Source organism: Chiloscyllium plagiosum, chromosome 18, assembly GCF_004010195.1.
Source record: "Chiloscyllium plagiosum isolate BGI_BamShark_2017 chromosome 18, ASM401019v2, whole genome shotgun sequence".
NCBI classification, from domain to species: domain Eukaryota; kingdom Metazoa; phylum Chordata; class Chondrichthyes; order Orectolobiformes; family Hemiscylliidae; genus Chiloscyllium; species Chiloscyllium plagiosum.
In genome coordinates this window covers 64,275,432-64,294,471 of record NC_057727.1, presented here as the reverse complement: position 1 = coordinate 64,294,471, position 19,040 = coordinate 64,275,432, and the positions used below count along the sequence as shown (strand labels likewise).

Below are 19,040 nucleotides of genomic sequence, written 5' to 3'. Positions count from 1 at the left end.
GTCCCTGTTTTGTCTGCCTCTATAGGGTATGTGGAACAATCCTGGTTCCAGTCCTACACTGGCCCCCTCCCACAACTCTTTTTCAGTACATTGATGACTGTTTTGCTGCCACTTCATGCTCCCACCAGGACCTTGAAAATTTGTTCATTTTGCCTACAACTTTCATATCGCTCATTTCTGACACTTCCCCTCCTTTGCTGGGAACCATGCCTTTACTGGGAGCCATGTGGTTGTCCATATCCAATCCTTTGATTTGACCTTTCCCTCTCCATTTCAGAGAATAAACTGTCCACAGCCATCCACTACAAATCCACTGACTCCCATAGCTATTTTCACTACAACTCTTCACACCTGACGTCCTTCAAGGATTCCATCCCATTCTCTCAGTTCCTTTGTCGCATCTGTTTGGATAATGCCACCTTACAAAATAGCACTGCTGACATGGCTTCCTTCTAATCATGGCTTTCTGCCTATTGTGGTTGACAGGGCTCTCAACTACATCTGAACTATTACCTGTGTTTCTGCCCTTGCCCCTTTCCATCGCTTACAGTAGCACGATTGGGTCCCTCTTGTTCTCATTTTTCATCCCACCAGCCTTCACGTTCAAATAATTATTCTCTGCCACTTCAGACAACTCCAGCAGAATGCCACCACCAAACACATCTTCCCCTCACTTCCCGTTTCTGCATTTTGCAATGATTGTTCCCTCCAGCACAGATTAGTACATTCCTCAACCACCAACACTACCTTCCCTTCCCACGGGATCTTCCCATGTAACTGCAGAAGATGCAACACCCGCCCCTTCACCATTTCTCTGCTCAACATCCAAGGGCCTAAACAGTCTTACCAGGTGAAGCAGCATTTTACTTGTACCTCCTCCAATCCTGTGTATTGCATTAGCTGCACCCAATGTGGAGAAACGAAATGCAGACTGGGTGACCGCTTTGTAGAACCCCTCCGGTCTATGCACAAGCATAACCTGACTTTCCCATAGCCAGTTATTTTAACGCTGCATCCTGCTTGCATGCCCACTTGTCTGTCCTCAGCTTGTTGCAGTGCTCCACCGAATCACAGCGCAAACTGGAGTGACAACATCTCACCTTCAGACTAGGCACTTTGCAAGCTTCTGGAATTAATATTTATTTCAACACCTTCAAATTATGAATTATCTCATTCCTTCCCTTTCTTTTAGCTTTAGTTGGCACATTCTCTGGTACCATGTCCTCTCTCCCCTTCCCCCTCAGTGGGACTGCCTTTTCTTTCAAGTCTGACAGTTAGACACACCATTGTTCTGCCATTCTCACATTCCAATCACTTAATCAGAACTATCAACATCTTTTCTCCAACAGCACTCTATACTCTCCTCTCCCCTCTAATATAGCATAAATGCTGCCTCCTCTACACTTCATTTCAGTTCTGATGAAGAGTCTTCTAGACCCGAAACGTTAGTTTGCTCTCTCCCGTTGTGATCTTCAGCATTTGATACTTTCAGTCCAGATTCCAGCATCTACAGTAATTTGCTTCTACAGGGCGTTTTCTCATTTGCCTTTGTTCTAAAAAACAAACTCATACCATCTCTATAAAAGCAAATTACTGTGGATGCTGGAATCTGAAACCAAAATAGAAAATGCTGGAAAATCTCAGCAAGCCTGGCAACATCCGTAAGGAGAGACAATCAAGAAATAAGAGGTACATCACAGTGAAAAATACATAGAAAAAAGATAAATAAAATAAATGAAATAAAATTACGGAGCAGAATGAAAACATAGGGGTCGAGATGGGATAATCATCTGAAGTTGTTGAATTCAATGTTGTAGGCTAGGCTGTAATGTGCCTAGTCGGAAGATGAGATGCTGTTCCTCCAGTTTGCGTTGAGCTCTGTTTTCATTCTGCTCCATAATTTTATTTCATTTATTTTATTTATCTTTTTAAAATTTTTTTTTCACTGTACTGTACCTCTTATTTCTTGACTGTCTCTCTTTCTCTCGTTCCCCACTGTCTCATTACCTTTTTCCTCTCCTCTTCCCCCTTTGCTACCCTTCTCCCCTGTTTTCCATTTTGCCTCTGTTTCACCCATGCCCCCCACAGCCTTGGTCATTCATAGCTCCTAATCTCCCTATAATCTCTCTATGCACTGTCATTATCATCTCTTTATTGCTACCTTTGCTTCTGGAACCTTCTCTCAGCCTAGTATAAATACCTCCCTAATTCTCCCTTTTTTTAGCTTTGACAAAGGGTCAGTCAGACTTGAAACATCAGCTCTTTTCTCTCCTTATAGATGCTGCCACACCTGCTGAGATTTTCCAGCATTTTCTCTTTTAGTTTCATACCATCTCTATGTAGTCTTGTCATATTGTGTATGTTCAAGATTATGGTGATAACATTTAATTACAAATAGTAGCTCAGTTGATAAACTGGTTTTTGAAAACCACTTATTGAAAGAATAAGTTTATTTTAACAAATGAGTCATTTACAAAATTATTAAAACAAATGCATGGCTAAAGTGTCTTTTGTTCTAGTTAACAGTAATAAAAAGAAACAATTTGACTATAAAACAGAAATTGCTGGAGAAATTCAGCAGGTCTGGCAGCATCTGTGGAGAGAAAGCAGAGTTAATGTTTCAAGTCCAGTTACAGTGCTTCAGGAGACTGCACACTGTATTCTCTCCACACATACTATCAGACCTGATGAGGTGCTCCAGCAATTTCTGCTTCTGTTTCAGATTTTCAGTGTCTGCAGTTCTTTGTTTTAAACAATTTGACTAGTTTGGAGATAAAAAAGTAGTGGCTTTTGCTTTATTACCAGACCACTCCTCTGGTCAGAGTTGTAAAAACTGGAAGAAATAATCACCACAAATGATCTATACTGATCTTGACACGCTGTTTTAATATTCCAGCATTGCAGACCTTCTCTAATATGAGTGACTAGTGTCACTCATGATGATCACTGATTACATAATTTACTGTACTATAATCTATTCAGTAGCATCTAAACAGTATAGATACTACAATGCAAGGATACTACAATGCTGCTTGTAGACTATTGATATTTGCACAGCACTTCAACACCTGGGGAAAATAGGAATGACAGTCATCAGACATGAGTCAGTGAGAACGCCAGTGCCTATAAGCAATGGAGACAGAGAGCAGGACTTTTTGGAGTTAACAAGAGCAGCACCATGGCTGTAAACCAGAAAGAAGTCAGATCTTCAGTCAGAAAGAAAAATTGAAGGGTGACTATGCAAGGAAGCAGCTAGATGATTGGTTGGTGCATATTTCCTATACATCTTATCTAAACTAGGGAATTTCAAATCAGGATATGCAGAGCATTTACTTAAATAACGAGAACATAAGCACAGGCAGGACTAGAGATATTAATTAAAATTCATTTTGCAAAATAATTAATAAAACACTATAATGATGGTGGGGAGGTATTTACCTGTGGCTAGAATCTATTTGTAATAAATTCGCAATTGCTGTTTAGAATTTTCTGTCGACTTGGGTCTAAAAGACAAGTAAATTGGGGAATTCTGCATACTTTTTAAAATCTTCTGAAATTGCATTTCAGTGCGATTTACTAATCTGCGTGAACTCTGAAATGTTGAAGGCCAATTCATAAATGTAAGGTATAAAAGGAAGTCATAGGATCATAGAATCCTTACAGTGTGGAAAATGTGGCCTAACAAGTCCACACCGACCCTCCGAAGAGTAACCCACTCAGACCCATTCTCCTACCTTATTACTCGATATTTTCTCCTAACTAATGCACCTAACCTACACATCCCTGAACACTGTGGGCAGTTTAGCATGGCCAGTTAATCTGACTTGCACATCTTTGGATTGTGGGAGGAAACTAGAGCTCCCTGAGGAAACCCACGCAGACACAGGGAGAATGTACAAACTCCACACCGACAGTTGCCTGAGGTGGGAGTCGAACCCGGGGTCCCTGGCGCTGTGAGGCAGCAGCACTAACCACTGAGCCACTGTGCCAGAGAGGAAGTGTCTCATGATTGCTCACAATTTTCTGCCTATCATAAAGCCTTGCAAGATACAGATATGGATTCCATAGGTTTGCTGAAGTCTCAAAGGACACCTAACTTCAGTGCACTATGCCATTTTATTAACCTGTCTCTTGAATGGTTAGAAGGGCCTGTAAAGTGCTGATTCTTTACTCTGGAATCAGCTGAAGATACTACTTATACAATGATATGGATAGCAAAGTATTTATTTATCAACAGAAAAGTTCAAGAGTTGCAGAAATAAACAGGTCCACATGTACTCTGGACTGAACAAGGACTATTTGCCATATAACCATTAAGTAATAACATGATGAGAGAAAGTCCAAACCTACCTCATTCCTCCTCAAAATGGATCTCAATAAGATTGTGACTGGCCTTGAGCTCAACAGTGCTTAACTCTATTGAGGTTTCTTGCTTGCCCCTCCAGGCGAATGTCCTTGTCCTCATATGCAGGGATTGCTCTCAATCCCCCATTTCATATGAATTCAGCAGATTCACTCTTTGCTGGCTTCAGTCATATGGCATACCCTTTCTAAGTTATACTCCAAAGTTCCATTAAGTGGTTCAGGTAACAGACTCACATCTTAAGGAGGCCTATGGTCTGCTCCATTACAGCCCTGGTGGCAGAATCGCTGTCAGCTCGAAGGTTTCATAAAAGTATCAACATCCATGTTTGAGGGATAATTCTGGTATCCTAGTGCTTTCCCTAAATGACCCATGCACCTAGAAGAATGAAGGAATCTGAGAGTTCTCTAGCATGCATGCATTATGGCAGCCCCCCAGGATACTGTTGCACACTGAAAACATCTGGATCATAGATCGTTGATAGAGTGAAGCCTTTTCTGTAGATGAACCTGGAGGTGAACAATAACAGCATAGTTCCTGATAAAAGCTAGAGGGGCAAGACCCAGATTGAGCTCAGTTGGAGTACCAGCTAAACAAAAAAGGAACCTTGCCAGAATTTAGAAAGACTGATGACGTGAAATCAGGGTGAAGCAATGAGCTAATTGGTAGTTAGTGAATAAGTTATTTTTGTCTACTTTAAAGCTGCACAAGAGAAATGCAAAAGTTCCAGCTTCTTCCTTTCAAAAGAAAACTTTATTAATTTTCTACTTTAAATTTAGAGTAAGGATTTTTCTTTTAACTAAGGACATGGCAGGGGAGCTCAGTCCCATGTATCGCAAGGCCTGCAGTACTGGGAAATCTTAGATATACCTGGCAGTCTGACAAACCACATCTGCAGGACTTGTTCAGCTTGAACACTGGATTCTGGAGCATGAACGTTGGCTGGACGTACATCAGTGCATCGAAAAGGCTCAGTGTTGTGTGGATAGTGTGTATTTAGTTGTGGTCACCTTGCAACTTAAAGCAATGCAAGATTCCTGAAGAAGGGCTTATGCCCGAAACGTCGATTCTCCTGTTCCTTGGATGCTGCCTGACCTGCTGTGCTTTTCCAGCAACACATTTTCAGCACTTAAAGCAATGCAGTCAAGAGAGGAAATGGGTGACCATCAGAAGAAAGGTGAAAGTCAGGAAAGCCCTGGGATGCATCTCACTCAAGAACAATTTTCTGAGTTTAAAAATGGTGAGAGTGATAATTCCTCTGGGGAGTACAGACAGCACACTGTTGCACAAGGCAGGAATAGGCAGAGAGAAAGAGATCAAGTGAAAATCTCACCAATGTGAAAATACTTACTTCTTATTTCCTGTTAGTTAGACAGTCCTTTCTACATCTTAAGAAGTTTTCCCCTAGACCACATATCTTTGCAAGAACCTTTGGTATGGTACCTTTCCGAAAGCACCACATCTACAGGTTCCCCTTTATCCACATTACATCCTACTTCCTCGAAGAACTCTAATAAATCTGTCAAACACAATTTCCCTTTCACAATACCATGCTGACTTTGCCTAATTGCATTGAGATATTCTAAGTGCCATCCAATAGCATGCTTAATTATAGATTTTAGCATGTACCCTACAGGTAAGATGTTAGCCTTACCTGTAGTTGCCTGCTGTCTGTCTTCCTCATTGGAATCTAGAAGCATGCCCAGTTATCTTATTGAAGCTTATAAGATCCTGAGGGGACTTGGCACGGTGGATGGAAAAAGGATATTTCCCCTTGTGCGAGATAAAAATAGGAATTTCTAACTTAAGATGGAAATGCTAAGAACTCATTTTCTGTTAGAATCATGAATCTGTGGAATTCTCTTCCTTGGAGACCACTGATGGCAGAGTCATTGAATATATTATAGGCAGAGTCATTGAGTATATTATAAGCAGAAGTTGATAGAGTCATGACGAACATTAGAGTTCAGGGATATAGGATAGGTAGGAAAATAGAGTTCAGACCACAGTCACAATGATGGAGCAAGGTCAAGGGATTGCATAGCTTGTTCCTGCTCCTAAGTTTTATAGTTGTGAATGTCAAGCATCATCAACTGTGAAATCAGTGATGCCGTATAAGACCATTAAAATTTGAAGAACATAGATATTCTCAGAAAAGATAATATTGGTTGATTATATGACAGAATTTGTTAATTAATATTCATCCTTTGTCTAAACTTGGGGTGTTACTATGATCAGTTGTTAGCTCTAAGTACCACATGAAAGGTATATTAGTAATCTGCCTCTTTTTTGCCGAGGATGTATCCTGTATTTAATTTCTTGTAGCCCTTCCTCACTACAGTTAATAAGAAACATCATCTCAAAGGTCTCGGTATGAAACTGAGGCCGATATTTGGTATGTGGAGAAATGTCCTTAAAGGATCTTTGACTTTAACTTTGCTCAGCGAGCAAACCTACATCCAGAACCTCAACCTGAGTTACAAATCTTCTCAAAACTCGCTAAGATCTTTGACTTTCTTGAGGTGGAGTCAGAGGGGAGATGTCATTTCTAAAGAATGGAACAATTTAATGGAACTGTTTTTGCTTTTGCATTTTGACAGTTATGCATATTATTGGTGTCATTAAAACAAATATCAAATAATAATTTTTATTCTATAGATAGAAACCTGAAATTAACTTTTTTCAAAAATAAAGCTTAAAATATAACTTGAGCTCAGAGCCAATGATAGTTATCCAATTTGCATAACCCTACTTCCACAGTCTAATTCAATGAGGCAAAGGCACCATATCTCAAAAAAACTGCCAAGGATGTTACCACAGGAATTTATTGAGCTTCATGTCCTGTTCCCTTTAGCAAGTAATCAAGGCATCACCTAAGGTACTCAACTGGTGGAGATGAACTTGTTAACCTATTGCTTGGACCGTGGGATACTGCAGGAGATAGGGTTTCCAGTCAAGCTACAATAGTTGTATGCCATAACCTGTTTGCTTGAGCAATTGCATCCTGGCTGAGTAGGTGGTCCCCAGAAATGAACTGATTATATTACAGGAATAATAACCGTGTTTGAATCCCTATGTAATGATCCAGAGACAAGACCATTCTGTGCGCATTCTGCTTTTTCTGCAGTTAAGAGGACAAACAGCTGAGATGCTGATGAGAGAAGACCCAACTGGGGCTCCTGCATCGTTCTCCTGTCTTCAACCTACCTTATAAATTTTAGAACCCTGTTGCAAGTGATGACCATTCAGAGATGCATCTGCTGCTGACAGAGACTGCAATGCTGTCTCTAGAAGAATAGCCATATCAGCCAGCTGCATCATTAAAATGCACCCAACAAGGAAACAGCAGAACCACAAAAATCAGTCTGAAGCCACATAAGTTATCATAGAGTCATAGAGATGTACAGCATGGAAACAGATCCTTCGGTCCAACCCGTCCATGCCGACCAGATATCCCAACCCAGTCTATTCTCATCTGCCAGCACCCAGCCCATATCCCTCCAAACCCTTCCTATTCATCTATCCATCCACATGCTTCTTAACTATTATCAAAGTCCAGAAACTGCACATCTTGTTATTTCCAGTTTTGCCTGCAATTTCTGTTGTGTCCCTTTTATTTCTTTGGACTCTCGTTGAATTATTCTATCCTTTCTCATTTTGTAAATGGTTTGTGTATGTGTAAGCAATTTGGAGTATTTTTTTCTGAATTTAAATAAGATCAAGTACAATAAATCTAACTTCTTCTTTTGTTAAGCTCAATAAAGCCCATCTGCTTGGTTCTTTGTGATTGCAGTGTGTAAACAGTTAGATCGTATGGAACCAGCAAATACATGCTTTTCAAAAAATCTGAGATGAGTAGGAAAAGAGGGGAACCACTTGAACCCTTCACACCTGATTATACCCTTAGCCAGATACAGAGTAAATTTCCCAACAACTATTCTCAATTCAAAATTTAGGGTTGAACTACAATCACCACATCCCCCGCCCCATTGCCATAAAGCCATTGATGATCTTTTTGAGTGAAATTTACAATTTTTTAATTATCCTAGCCATTGGTTTTGTTGCGGATATATGCCCACTCTTGGAATTGGGTTCAAACTATTCAATTTATTTCTTATAGCTAGCTGATATGACAGATGGATACATGGTTCTCTTAATATTTGCACTATCTATTAGAAATGGCCTGGTACTCTTGAATTAATAAAAATATGTGACTGTATAAATCTGTTATAAGCTTAAGGTTAAATGTAACAAACTTGCTCCCTGTGCTTGATATCCATAGGGATTATATTATTCCAAAGAAAGACACACAATGGGAACAAAGTTAAAAGGAGAAACCAGCATCATGGTTTGAATGTGCAAAATGATGATCAGAGCTGATTCCCAGGGGCTGGAGAACGCTGAGGTGATCTTGCTTTTTCTAATACCCATATTGTCACTTAAGCTACTCACAGAAGGCTGACAGTCAAATTATTTTACCTTGAGCTCCTCCTTGCTCTGGAAATTATCAAGCAATTGTTGATAGTGGTTATCTGCCATTTGCCGAAGTAGGGATAGTAGACAGGTGACATACTCCCCCTAGGGAACCAGAGCAAAGTACAATCATCAGTGTCTCAGGTCACAACACAGCATATGGCACACCCAGTTAAAAGGGTTGAAATGGTTGTAGCAGGACAATGATGCACACAGAGTTTTATGGATTTATTATGGAACTGCATGACGCATCTTTGATAAACTACATAAATAAAATGTATTTAGTACGTCATAAGGGCTCCAGCTCAACTGACATTTGAGGTGTGGAGAGTTAGTGTTCTCTAATCCACAGTCCTCCAATCTAAGTCTCCATGGTCTGGGAGATGTGTAATGAGAAAGGAACATGTTCTTATTTGAAGTGAAAAATAGGAGGCTTATAGTTGCAGGAAACGTTACAATTCCCAATAGTCTGTCAAAAGACAACAAACAGACTTTCATTTATTTCATTTAATTTATTTTGATGTTTATTAATATCTATTATTTTTGTTTCCCCATTGGTACAGTTGAGCACAAAGCCATACTGAACTGGGTCCAAAATTCAATCTGAGGTTTCTACTGAACTGACTGTTACCAAGGCAGCAGTCACAGTGTTGTAATTGGTTTCAGATGCCCTGGGCTAAGAAGGGGAAAAATAAGAGGATGGTAGATTTATATGGAAGGATGAGCTAATTGGGTTGAGTGGTTTCCTGCATCTATACTTATCTTTGTGAACTTTATAAAAGCAGCCAACCTGCAAATTTTGCTTATACTATTTATAAATTGTTCAGCTGTCATTTAACACATTTAGGTCTGTGACTAACTAAAAGTCAATCATGAAATCAATGTCAAACTTTTATTCAAATACAGCAACAATAAATTAATTTTTTTTAGGAAGTCTGCTAAATGTCACAGAAATGTGCACGCAATGGTTATAGTTCACCAGATGATTTATCGCTTAAAGAGGCATTGTCATCAAATTGCCCAATAAGTCCTCACTAATTCTATATGAACACCAAAGGATCACAGATTTACAAAATGACCAGCTTTTTAATATATTTGGTAAAATATTCCAGTAAAAATAATTGAAAGGATATCAGGTTGAAACAAAATTATTTCCCATTATCATCCAACTACATTGCATAATAGAAATCATGCTTGCCTGATGACAAAAATCATGTCTTAATTCCTTGGATCCTGTCAGATAACAATGCAACTTTAAGGATCAGAATGCAGTCAATCTAAATATATCTAAATATGGAGTCTAGATGAAGTGCGAACATGAGATTTTGAATTTATACACAATCTTGCAGACAGAAAGGCTTGTGGGGTGTGAGTTTGGGAGGCGGGAGGGAGAAATTCATGCATGGGTGAGAACTATTAAAAAGGATTGTTAGTTACTAACAGTTATCTCTGCCGTGCACTGTGGGCAACGCTGTCCTCTTACCGCCTCCGCCATCTGGGACTTATTCATGATAGCAAGCAGAGTCTGTAGTAGGACATCAAGAAGGCTCTCAACCATCATCTCCACCTCTTCTGACACTGAGCACTCCTGGATCACAGCACAATGACAGTTAATACATTAAAAGCACATGTATAAGATTTGTGAAATAATGATTCTTAGCAAGTTACCTAGTACCGTAACACTCATGGTCTATTAAGAGCAAATTTCAACATAGTGAAAAACTCTTTCTTTTTTAATTAATTATTTTTGATAATGCTCCTGTGAACTGTCACAGGATGTTTTGCTGCTATAAAAATGATGTGTAAGTGCTAACTGCTGTTGCTCATGAGGAGATTAAATAGTTAAGGTTTAAAAAGACGACTGTTTCTTTGTTAATGGTAAACCAGAAGCAAATAATCTCTGCAATTTATGTAGGGATATTGATCACAGTTTAGGAAATAAAACATTCCATTTGATTGGAATCATCATGACTAAAACTGGGAACAAATTTGTGATGCATGCTGAGCAGACTCATACGCATTCGTACTCGTACAGAGAATGTCTAGGAGATGGTTTTGTAGGAGCAGTTTATGGTACACCCCACCAGGGAACAGGCAATTCTGGATTTAGTGATGTGTAATGAGGCAGATTTGATTAGGGAGCTGAAGATGAAGGAACCTTGAGGGGGCAGTGACCATAATATAATAGAATTCACCCTATAGCTTGATAGGGAGAAGACTCAATCCAATGTAACAGTATTACAATTGAATTAAGGTAACTACAAAGGCATGAGGGAGGAGCTGGCCAAAGTTGACTGGAAAGGAAAATGGTGCAGCAGCAATGGCAGGAGTTTCTGTGTGTAATTTAGGAGGCACAGCAAATAATTCATCCCAAGGAAGAAGAAATGTTCTAAGGGGAGGATGAGGCAGAAGTCCTGTTTAAGAGGGAGGAAGGCAGGAGACAGGAAACTAGATGCCAGTTAGCCTGACCTCGGTCATTGGTAAGATTTGAGAGTCCATTATTAAGGATGAGATTGTGGAGTACTTGGAATAACATGGTAAAATAGGTAGAGTCAGCATGGCTTCATCAAGGGCAGGTCAAATGAGAGTCAGTGGACGTTTTCAGATGACACAGAGATAGTTGGAGGGACAGGTAGTGATGAGGAAGCAGGGTGGCTCAAGAAGGACTTGGACATGGTAGATGAATGGGCAAAGAAGTGGCAGATGGAACACAATGTGGGAAAGTGAGAGGTTATACATTTTGGTAGGAAGAATAGAGGTGTAGACTATTTTCCAAATGGGGAAATGCTTTGGAAATCTGAAGCGCAAATGGGAGTCCTATTTCAAGATACTCTTAATGTAGGTATAGTTAGCGGCTAGGAAGACAAATGCAATCTTGGTATACATTTCAAGAGGGCTAGAAAACAAGAGCAGAGATGTACTGCTAAGGCTGTTTAAGATGCTGGTCAAACTGCATTTGGAATATTGGGAAAGACATGCTGGCATTGGAGAGTGTCCAGAAGAGGTTTACAAGAATGATCCTGGGGATGAAGGGCTTATCATATGAGGACTCCGGGTATGTACTTGATAGCGTTTAGAAGGATGAGGGTGATCTGATCAAAACTTACAGAATACTTAGAGGCTTAGATAACATGGCGGTGGAGAAGATGCTTCCACAAGTAAGGACCCAGGGGCACAGCCTCGGGTTGAAGGGACAATTCTTTAGAGCTGAAAAGAGGAGGAATTTCTTCTGCTAGAGGGTGATGACTCTGTGGAAGACAAAGAGTTCTGCAGTGGGCTGTGGTGGCCAAGTCATCAAGTGTATTTAAGGCAGAGATAGATCTGTTCTTGACTAGTAAGGGGATAAAGGGTTACTCGGAAAAGGCAGGAGAATGGGGTTGAGAAACATATCATTTATGATTGAATAGCGGAGCAGATTCAATGGGCTGAATTACCTAATTCTGCTTCTTTACTTTATTGTCTATTTTTGTGTTAATATACGTACTTGAAACCAAGGAAAGGAAATACAGCTTTTGTGTATGGTTATGTTATTGTCCATCATTCTGTTTGGCTGATTTCTACATGGAAAGAGAACCACCTCAAGCAGGTCAGACAGATAAACATTTTGGGTCTGACCACTAATCTTCCAGTCCTGACAAGGCCATAATGAGCTCTGTGGGAAGTTAAAACTCATAAATTCTATGTTCGCTGACTCATCTCAGAGGAAAACCTTTGAGACTACATTGTGTTTATCAAGGCATATAAGGCAGCTTATATGAGTATTCCAAAAAAACCCTGCAAAAAACGAAAACAAAAAGCTGCAATCTTAAAAGGATAGTTCAACCACTCATGAACTATTACTAGCTTGAATAGCCTAACAGTTTTGTTTATGTTCTCTTTTGCTTCCAAGGTTCTTGTTTAATTGTAAATAAGTGGTTTAGCTTGGACCGTGTAATGGTATTTAGCACCTAATGATACAGCAGATCCTGTTAGCAGTCAATGTAATTACAAAATTTGTTCGTAGGATGTGGTTAACTCTCATAAGGTTGCATTGATTATGAATCTGACAGTGGTGGTTGTGATGGTGGGGAAGCAAGGAAGGGTGTCCTTGAATTGCTCAAATCCAGATTACATTAAGTAGAGAATTTCCAGATTTTAGCCTATCAGTGATGAAGTTTCAAAATATATCTAAATCAGAATGGTCTGCGACCCTGTCCTTCCTAGTGGCAGGTGTCAAATGGCTGTGATATACTATCAAAGCAAGCTTGCATGATGCTGTGATGCAATATGTAGACAACATACACTGCAGCCATAGTTCAGATGTCTTAAAGAATGAATATTAAATTTAGTGGCCAGGAGTTCTGCTCAAGTTTTGCGTGGGTTTCCTCCGAGTGCTCCAGTTTCCTCCCACAGTCCAAAGATGTGCAGGTTAGCTGAACTGGCCATGCTAAATTGCCCATAGTGTTCAGGGATGTGTAGGTTAATTGCATTAGTCATGGGAAATGCAGAGTAATAAGGAGGGGAATAGGTCTGGGTGGGATGCTCTTCGGAGGATCAGTGTGGGCGTGTTGGGCCAAATGGCCTGTTTACACACTGTCGGGATTCTATTAAAATCTATAATTCTACAAAAGTGGGCTGTTTGTCCTGAATTGTTGTTGGAATACTGTAGAAACATCCAGTAGTTGCTTCAGGTATGATTTGAAGCATGTGATTAACTGTTCAAAATAAAGAAGCAGGATTCTCAAAACGACACACTTTGAAGAAAATTCTGAACAAAAGGATGAAAATAATGATGAATTTGAACAAATCATACCAGTCACAAGAAGGTTTAGTCCTATTATGAATATGCTAAAGCACAGATTGCTTTAACTGTGCGGTATTAGATAATATTTGCAGTCCAAACCTACATTGAACAGATTGGGTAAAATATCAATTTAGTTCATTAAGTACTAAGAATTGATGAAGGATTAAGGGATATAAACCTTAAGTTTCATGATGACCAGTTTGAGCATACTAAACATAGTTATAATTCCAAGTAAAAGTAAAACAAAATCAATTTGAAAAGAAATTCTATTGCCTCTGGTGAGATAATTATCCTGTAGAGTTACTTTTCTATGAAAAAAGGCATAAATGAAAAACATGGAGTATGACAAGGTATTTATTATTGAAAGTCAACTGATTTGCAAGTTATCCTGTCAAGAAAATACTGCATCCATCCACACACTACACTCCAAAAAACCTGTGATGTCTCTCATTATCTAATGTGCCTCCTACTGTCATCTCATTCCTGTCCAATTCATTCATTTCCTTGCTGAAATTGTGGACTCAAACAGTAGAACAGCTCTCAAACCCTTGTACACATCTAACCCTGAATGAGATTTCTGAATTGAAATCGTTACCATTACAGAAACCTGGCAAGGGTGATGATATCTTAACCCTTAAGTCTCTTTGCTTAGATCTTCTAAAACTTGTCCCACTGAGACTACCAGAGTTGGTGGTTCAACTTTTATCACCAGATCACACCTCGGGTGATTGCCTAATTCTCTGGCACGTTCTCCTTCTTTGACCAGATCATCTTGTTCTATTTCTCAACCAAAATCTTAATTTTTTTACTCCCCTCCCATGTTTGATAAAATTTGCTCATTCACGATCATATTTTGAAACTGCTTTCTTTGTTCAGTTTCTATCAAATCACTTATTTTTCGGGGACATTTCAACTACTACCTCAACTCACTGTATTCTTTCTCTCCTCTCTGAATTATCTGCCTTCTTATCCACTTTAAATGTCAACATCTATTTAAATTCCACCAACCCATATTCACAGTCATCCACTTAAGTCTCACTTGTTTCATCGTATCAATCACAGATAAGTCAATTTCTAATAACTTTCTACTGTCAATCCCTACCCATGTTCCCTTCCAAGTCGCAACCCTACCACCTTCTGTATGCATTTATGAAAACAAAAATTATCCCAATGCACTTCCAACTACACCTTCAAAATCCCAACCAGCTAACCTTTGTTTGCCACAATAATTTAGCATCTGCTGATATACTCAATTTCATTCTCTCGCTAATGTTTGGTGCATTGTCCCTCAAAAGAAATATTCCCTTTCAGCCTTCCCATTACCACTACTAAATGCCTTCCCCCGATATAGTCGGCATCCATATTCCCAAACATCTAAGTGAATAAAAGCACGTGTAATATAATTAGTTTGACCATTCAGTACAAATCTGACTGAACTATATAATGCTCCTGTTGACGTGCCAAAATTGCTTACGACTTCAGGATTATGTCATAGTGCAATAGTGCAGAGCCCTCTGCTCTGCCCCAGAGGGCAGTGGAGGCCCACTCTCTGGATTCATTTAAGAAAGAGTTGGATAGAGCTCTCAAAGATAGTGGAATCAAGGGTTATGGAGATGAGGGAGGAAGAGGATACTGATTAGGAATGATCAGCCATGATCATATTGAATGGCGGTGCAGGCTCGAAGGGCTGAATGGCCTACTCCTGCATCTATTGTCTAAACCCCTGGCTATGCTACTGAAAACCATCTTCTTAAACTTCTTTCCTCTGGCCTCCTTATGTCCAACAATAAATGGGAGCAGCTCATGTACGTATTTTTCACTGGGGTTAAGACAATCAAATGTCTCTTTCTTACATAATCCCACTGGTCCAAAATTTCTCTAAAGACCTACTACCCTGCCTCAGCCATGAACTCTCATTTTTGTTTATTTTCTCTCATGAATTCTTCTGCATCCATCTTGGCTAAGAGACCCACCTCATGGTCCTTGAATTCTGTTCCCAAAAGATTGCTTGTTACCCAACTTCTACTCCTGCTTTTCAATTTAACCTTTACTGTCAAAAGTTTCTATATTCAGGTATCGTCATCCTTGCCATTACCATCATCAATCCTTTCCTTAAAAACCTATCCTTGATATCACAGTGCTTGCAAACTTCACCTTTTTGCCAAGCTCTCATTCCTCTTCAAAAATCTTGAACATGCTGTCACCTCTTAAGTTTGTTCACATACATCCTGGAATTCCATGTTTGAGTTTCTCCAATCCAGCATCTGCCCCATGCTACAATCCTGAAACAGTTCTTCTCAAAGTTACAATTAACATCCTATTTGACTTTGACAAAGGTAAACTAATCTTCCCATCCTTCCTGACCTGTCTGGAGCCTTTGACAAAACTCTTTGCACCAGCTTCCTCCAATATCAGGATGAGAACTTCTGTGCGCTTGGTTTCACTAATTATAGCCACAGTGCTAAATACAAAGCATTTTTTCTCTTTTTGCTTCCATACAGGTTACATCTGGTGTTCCACATGGATCTATCCTCGGCTCCCAATGTTTTGTCCGTATGCTGTCACTTGGCAGTATCCAAAACCACAAATGTTAGCTTGTCACATGCATGCAGTTGACTTTACCTCACTACCACCTCTCCTGAGATTGCCACCGTTGCTGAGTCATGAAACTGCTCGTCTGACATATAGTCCTGGATAAGCAGAAATGTCCTTCAATTAAATTTTCTGAAGAGTATACCATTGTTTAGGTCACTATTCCAAACTCCTTTCCCTAGCTATCAATTCTATCCTTCTACTTGACAACTGTCTGAAACTTAACCAGGCTGTTTCCAACCTTGGTCTCACTAACCCAGAGATAAGCATTTGACCACATATTCACATCATCACCAAAATCATTTTTCTCCCACCTGTCTAAGCTCACCTGACCACACCTGCCTCAGCTTACCTTTAATGAAATTTTCATTTCCACCTTGTTATGTCTCGACTTGATTATTCCATTGCATCTCTGGCTGAGCTCCTACATTTTCCAATCAAACAACTTGAGGTCATTCAAAACTATGTGGTTTATGTCTTAACTTTCACCAACTCCTATCCACCTGTCATCCCTCTGTGCACTGACACAGTGGTTCAGTCAAGGCAACCTAATTACTTTTAATGATTTTAATTTTAAATGACTTTAACGATCTTAAATAATTTAAACATTCTTATTCTTGCTTTCGGATCTTTCCTTTTCCTGTCTCTGTTAATGCCTCAATTCTTTAAGGTTTTCAGACCTTTTGAACAGTCCCAATTTTAATTACTCCATCAGTGATTATTATATTTTCAACTGCCTTGGGCCTAAGCTGTAGACTTTTTTCTTTAACCCTTTTTTTGCTCTGCACTGTACACTTCTCCTTTAAGAAGATCCTTAAAAACGTACCATCTTTTTCATAATGATACAGGTCATCTGACTTATCTATAATATAAAAATGAAAAAAAAATCTGAAAGTTTATATCAAATATTAAAAATCCCATCCAGCAGCCGTTTCTGGACACAAGACTTACAGAAGAGATCAGTGGGTAATAGGAAATCCTGTGTTGAGAGGTGCTTATTGTAAGACTTCCACTGGCAGATATTTTAGCAAGCGAATTGTCATATATCAAAAGTAATGGGACAAAGCCAGAACTTACATTCATCCTACATTTTATAAAGCTAGCAGCTAAATATTGTATTTCTAAAATAATGCATTGCAAATGTAAAAGGGTTATTACGGACAAAAACATAGATAAATGGATAGGAGCTGAACTTGGGATACTTGTTATTTTTACCTTATAAAGGAAGAAATTTTGCGAATAACATGTGCAAAGACATATGAATATATGGTTATGGTCATGAATGCTGCAACTAAAAGTAATTTCAGCAACAGATTTGATGAAATAAATTATATAACATTTAAAAGCTATATATGCATGAGACAAGACTGCAGTCTTGAAGAAAATTCAGAGAATACTGAGGTGTCACAGTGGCTCAGTGCTTAGTACTGCTGTCTCACAGGTCCAGAGACCTGGGTTTGATTCCAGCCTTGGGTGAATGCATATGTGAAGTTTTCTTCCCGTGTCTGCTTGGGTTTCCGCCAGGTGCTCCGGTTTCCTCCCACAGTCCAAAAATATGCAGGTTAGGTCAACTGGCCATGCTAAATTGACCACTGTGTGCAGGTTAGGTGGGTTAACCATGGGGAATGCAGGGTTACAGGGGTAGGGGGTGAGTGGATTCAATGAGCCATATGGCCTGCTGTAGGGATTTAATGAAAAAGATCATCTGTGAGGAAAATATAATTCAGAAGATTTGTTGTACTCTAAGCGAGGGTCATAAGGAATCAAAAGGTCTCGGGATGACATCTCTTAATAACATGATCTTCAAGTTAGAAAAGGTTCATTCCTCACCATTTAATCAGAATTAATTACAAAATTTCACACTCTGAACAATTGATCAATGTCAACAAGGTACCTTGTACTTTAAGTGCACATGTGCTTTGAGATTAGGGTCCTGAGGAACAGAGCACAGTATATCAATGTGTGATCAATGTGTGGAAAATGGTAATATGAAGGAGCATGACACGTGGGACAAAGCTATCACATTCACAGTGTGATGAACTCAGTACTTGGAAAGAAGCTTTTGAAGATATCTCTTTAAAGCCGATGAGAAACCAAGCTAATATTGGAAAGATGAATTCTTGTCTATGAGGTAATTTGACATCTAACAAATTATCCTAGCTTAATGTTACTAAGGACACAGGATTCCGGTAAGAGACAATGCCATAAACTAGACTGTGATTTAACATTGCCATGGAGACAGGGATTTGCTAATCAGAAAGGTCAATTACAGCAAATAGATGGTTTTAGAGCACAGATCTTGAGTGGGGCAATTTTATTGTCACTGTTCCATTTCTGCCAGAGATTGTTTAACAATATTTATTAAGGAGGTTGGATAACAGATTCCCTGAGGGATCTGTGTCATCAAGACTGCCCAAAACTTAGCCAATCAAGATTTCTAAAACTGTACTATTGGTGTTAATTGTATTCAAGGCCCTTGGATAGAGTAGAGCTGCCAGTGAAAGCAGCTCAAAGGTAAAATCCGTTAAGTAAGAAAGTGAAAAACCCTATATAATGTATGCTGAGTTGGATGTATTTCAAGATTGCATATAGGGCCACAGTTATTTGGGAAGTACCCGAGTGCTTATAATTGTACTGTGAAATATTTGTTACATAAGCTATTGACAGTGAAATTCATTTATTTGAGTGAAATTTAATTTGTCCTTCACTGTGTGGTGTAGATTGTGTAATTTATATATATTTGAATATCATTTAATTTTGAGCTTTGATTTTGACCTGCTGGCATTTGGACTTGGTTTATATGTATAAAGGGTTTTAACGATTAACTTG

General features: G+C 39.2%; 1 protein-coding gene across 4 annotated transcripts in view; it reads right to left on the bottom strand.

Annotated features, from left to right (window-relative positions):
• Positions 1 to 19,040, bottom strand: part of dock3 (dedicator of cytokinesis 3) — a 918,089-nt gene that overhangs the window by 254,633 nt on the left and 644,416 nt on the right. For 3 of the 4 annotated variants that reach the window (XM_043708484.1, XM_043708482.1, XM_043708481.1), the window contains exons 26-27: positions 10,278 to 10,424; positions 8,843 to 8,941 (exon numbers count right to left, since the gene is read on the bottom strand). In XM_043708484.1, the coding sequence (XP_043564419.1) occupies positions 8,843 to 8,941; positions 10,278 to 10,424 (246 nt within the window). The remainder of the gene's footprint in view (positions 1 to 8,842; positions 8,942 to 10,277; positions 10,425 to 19,040) is intronic. The other variant, XM_043708483.1, reaches the window with a different exon arrangement.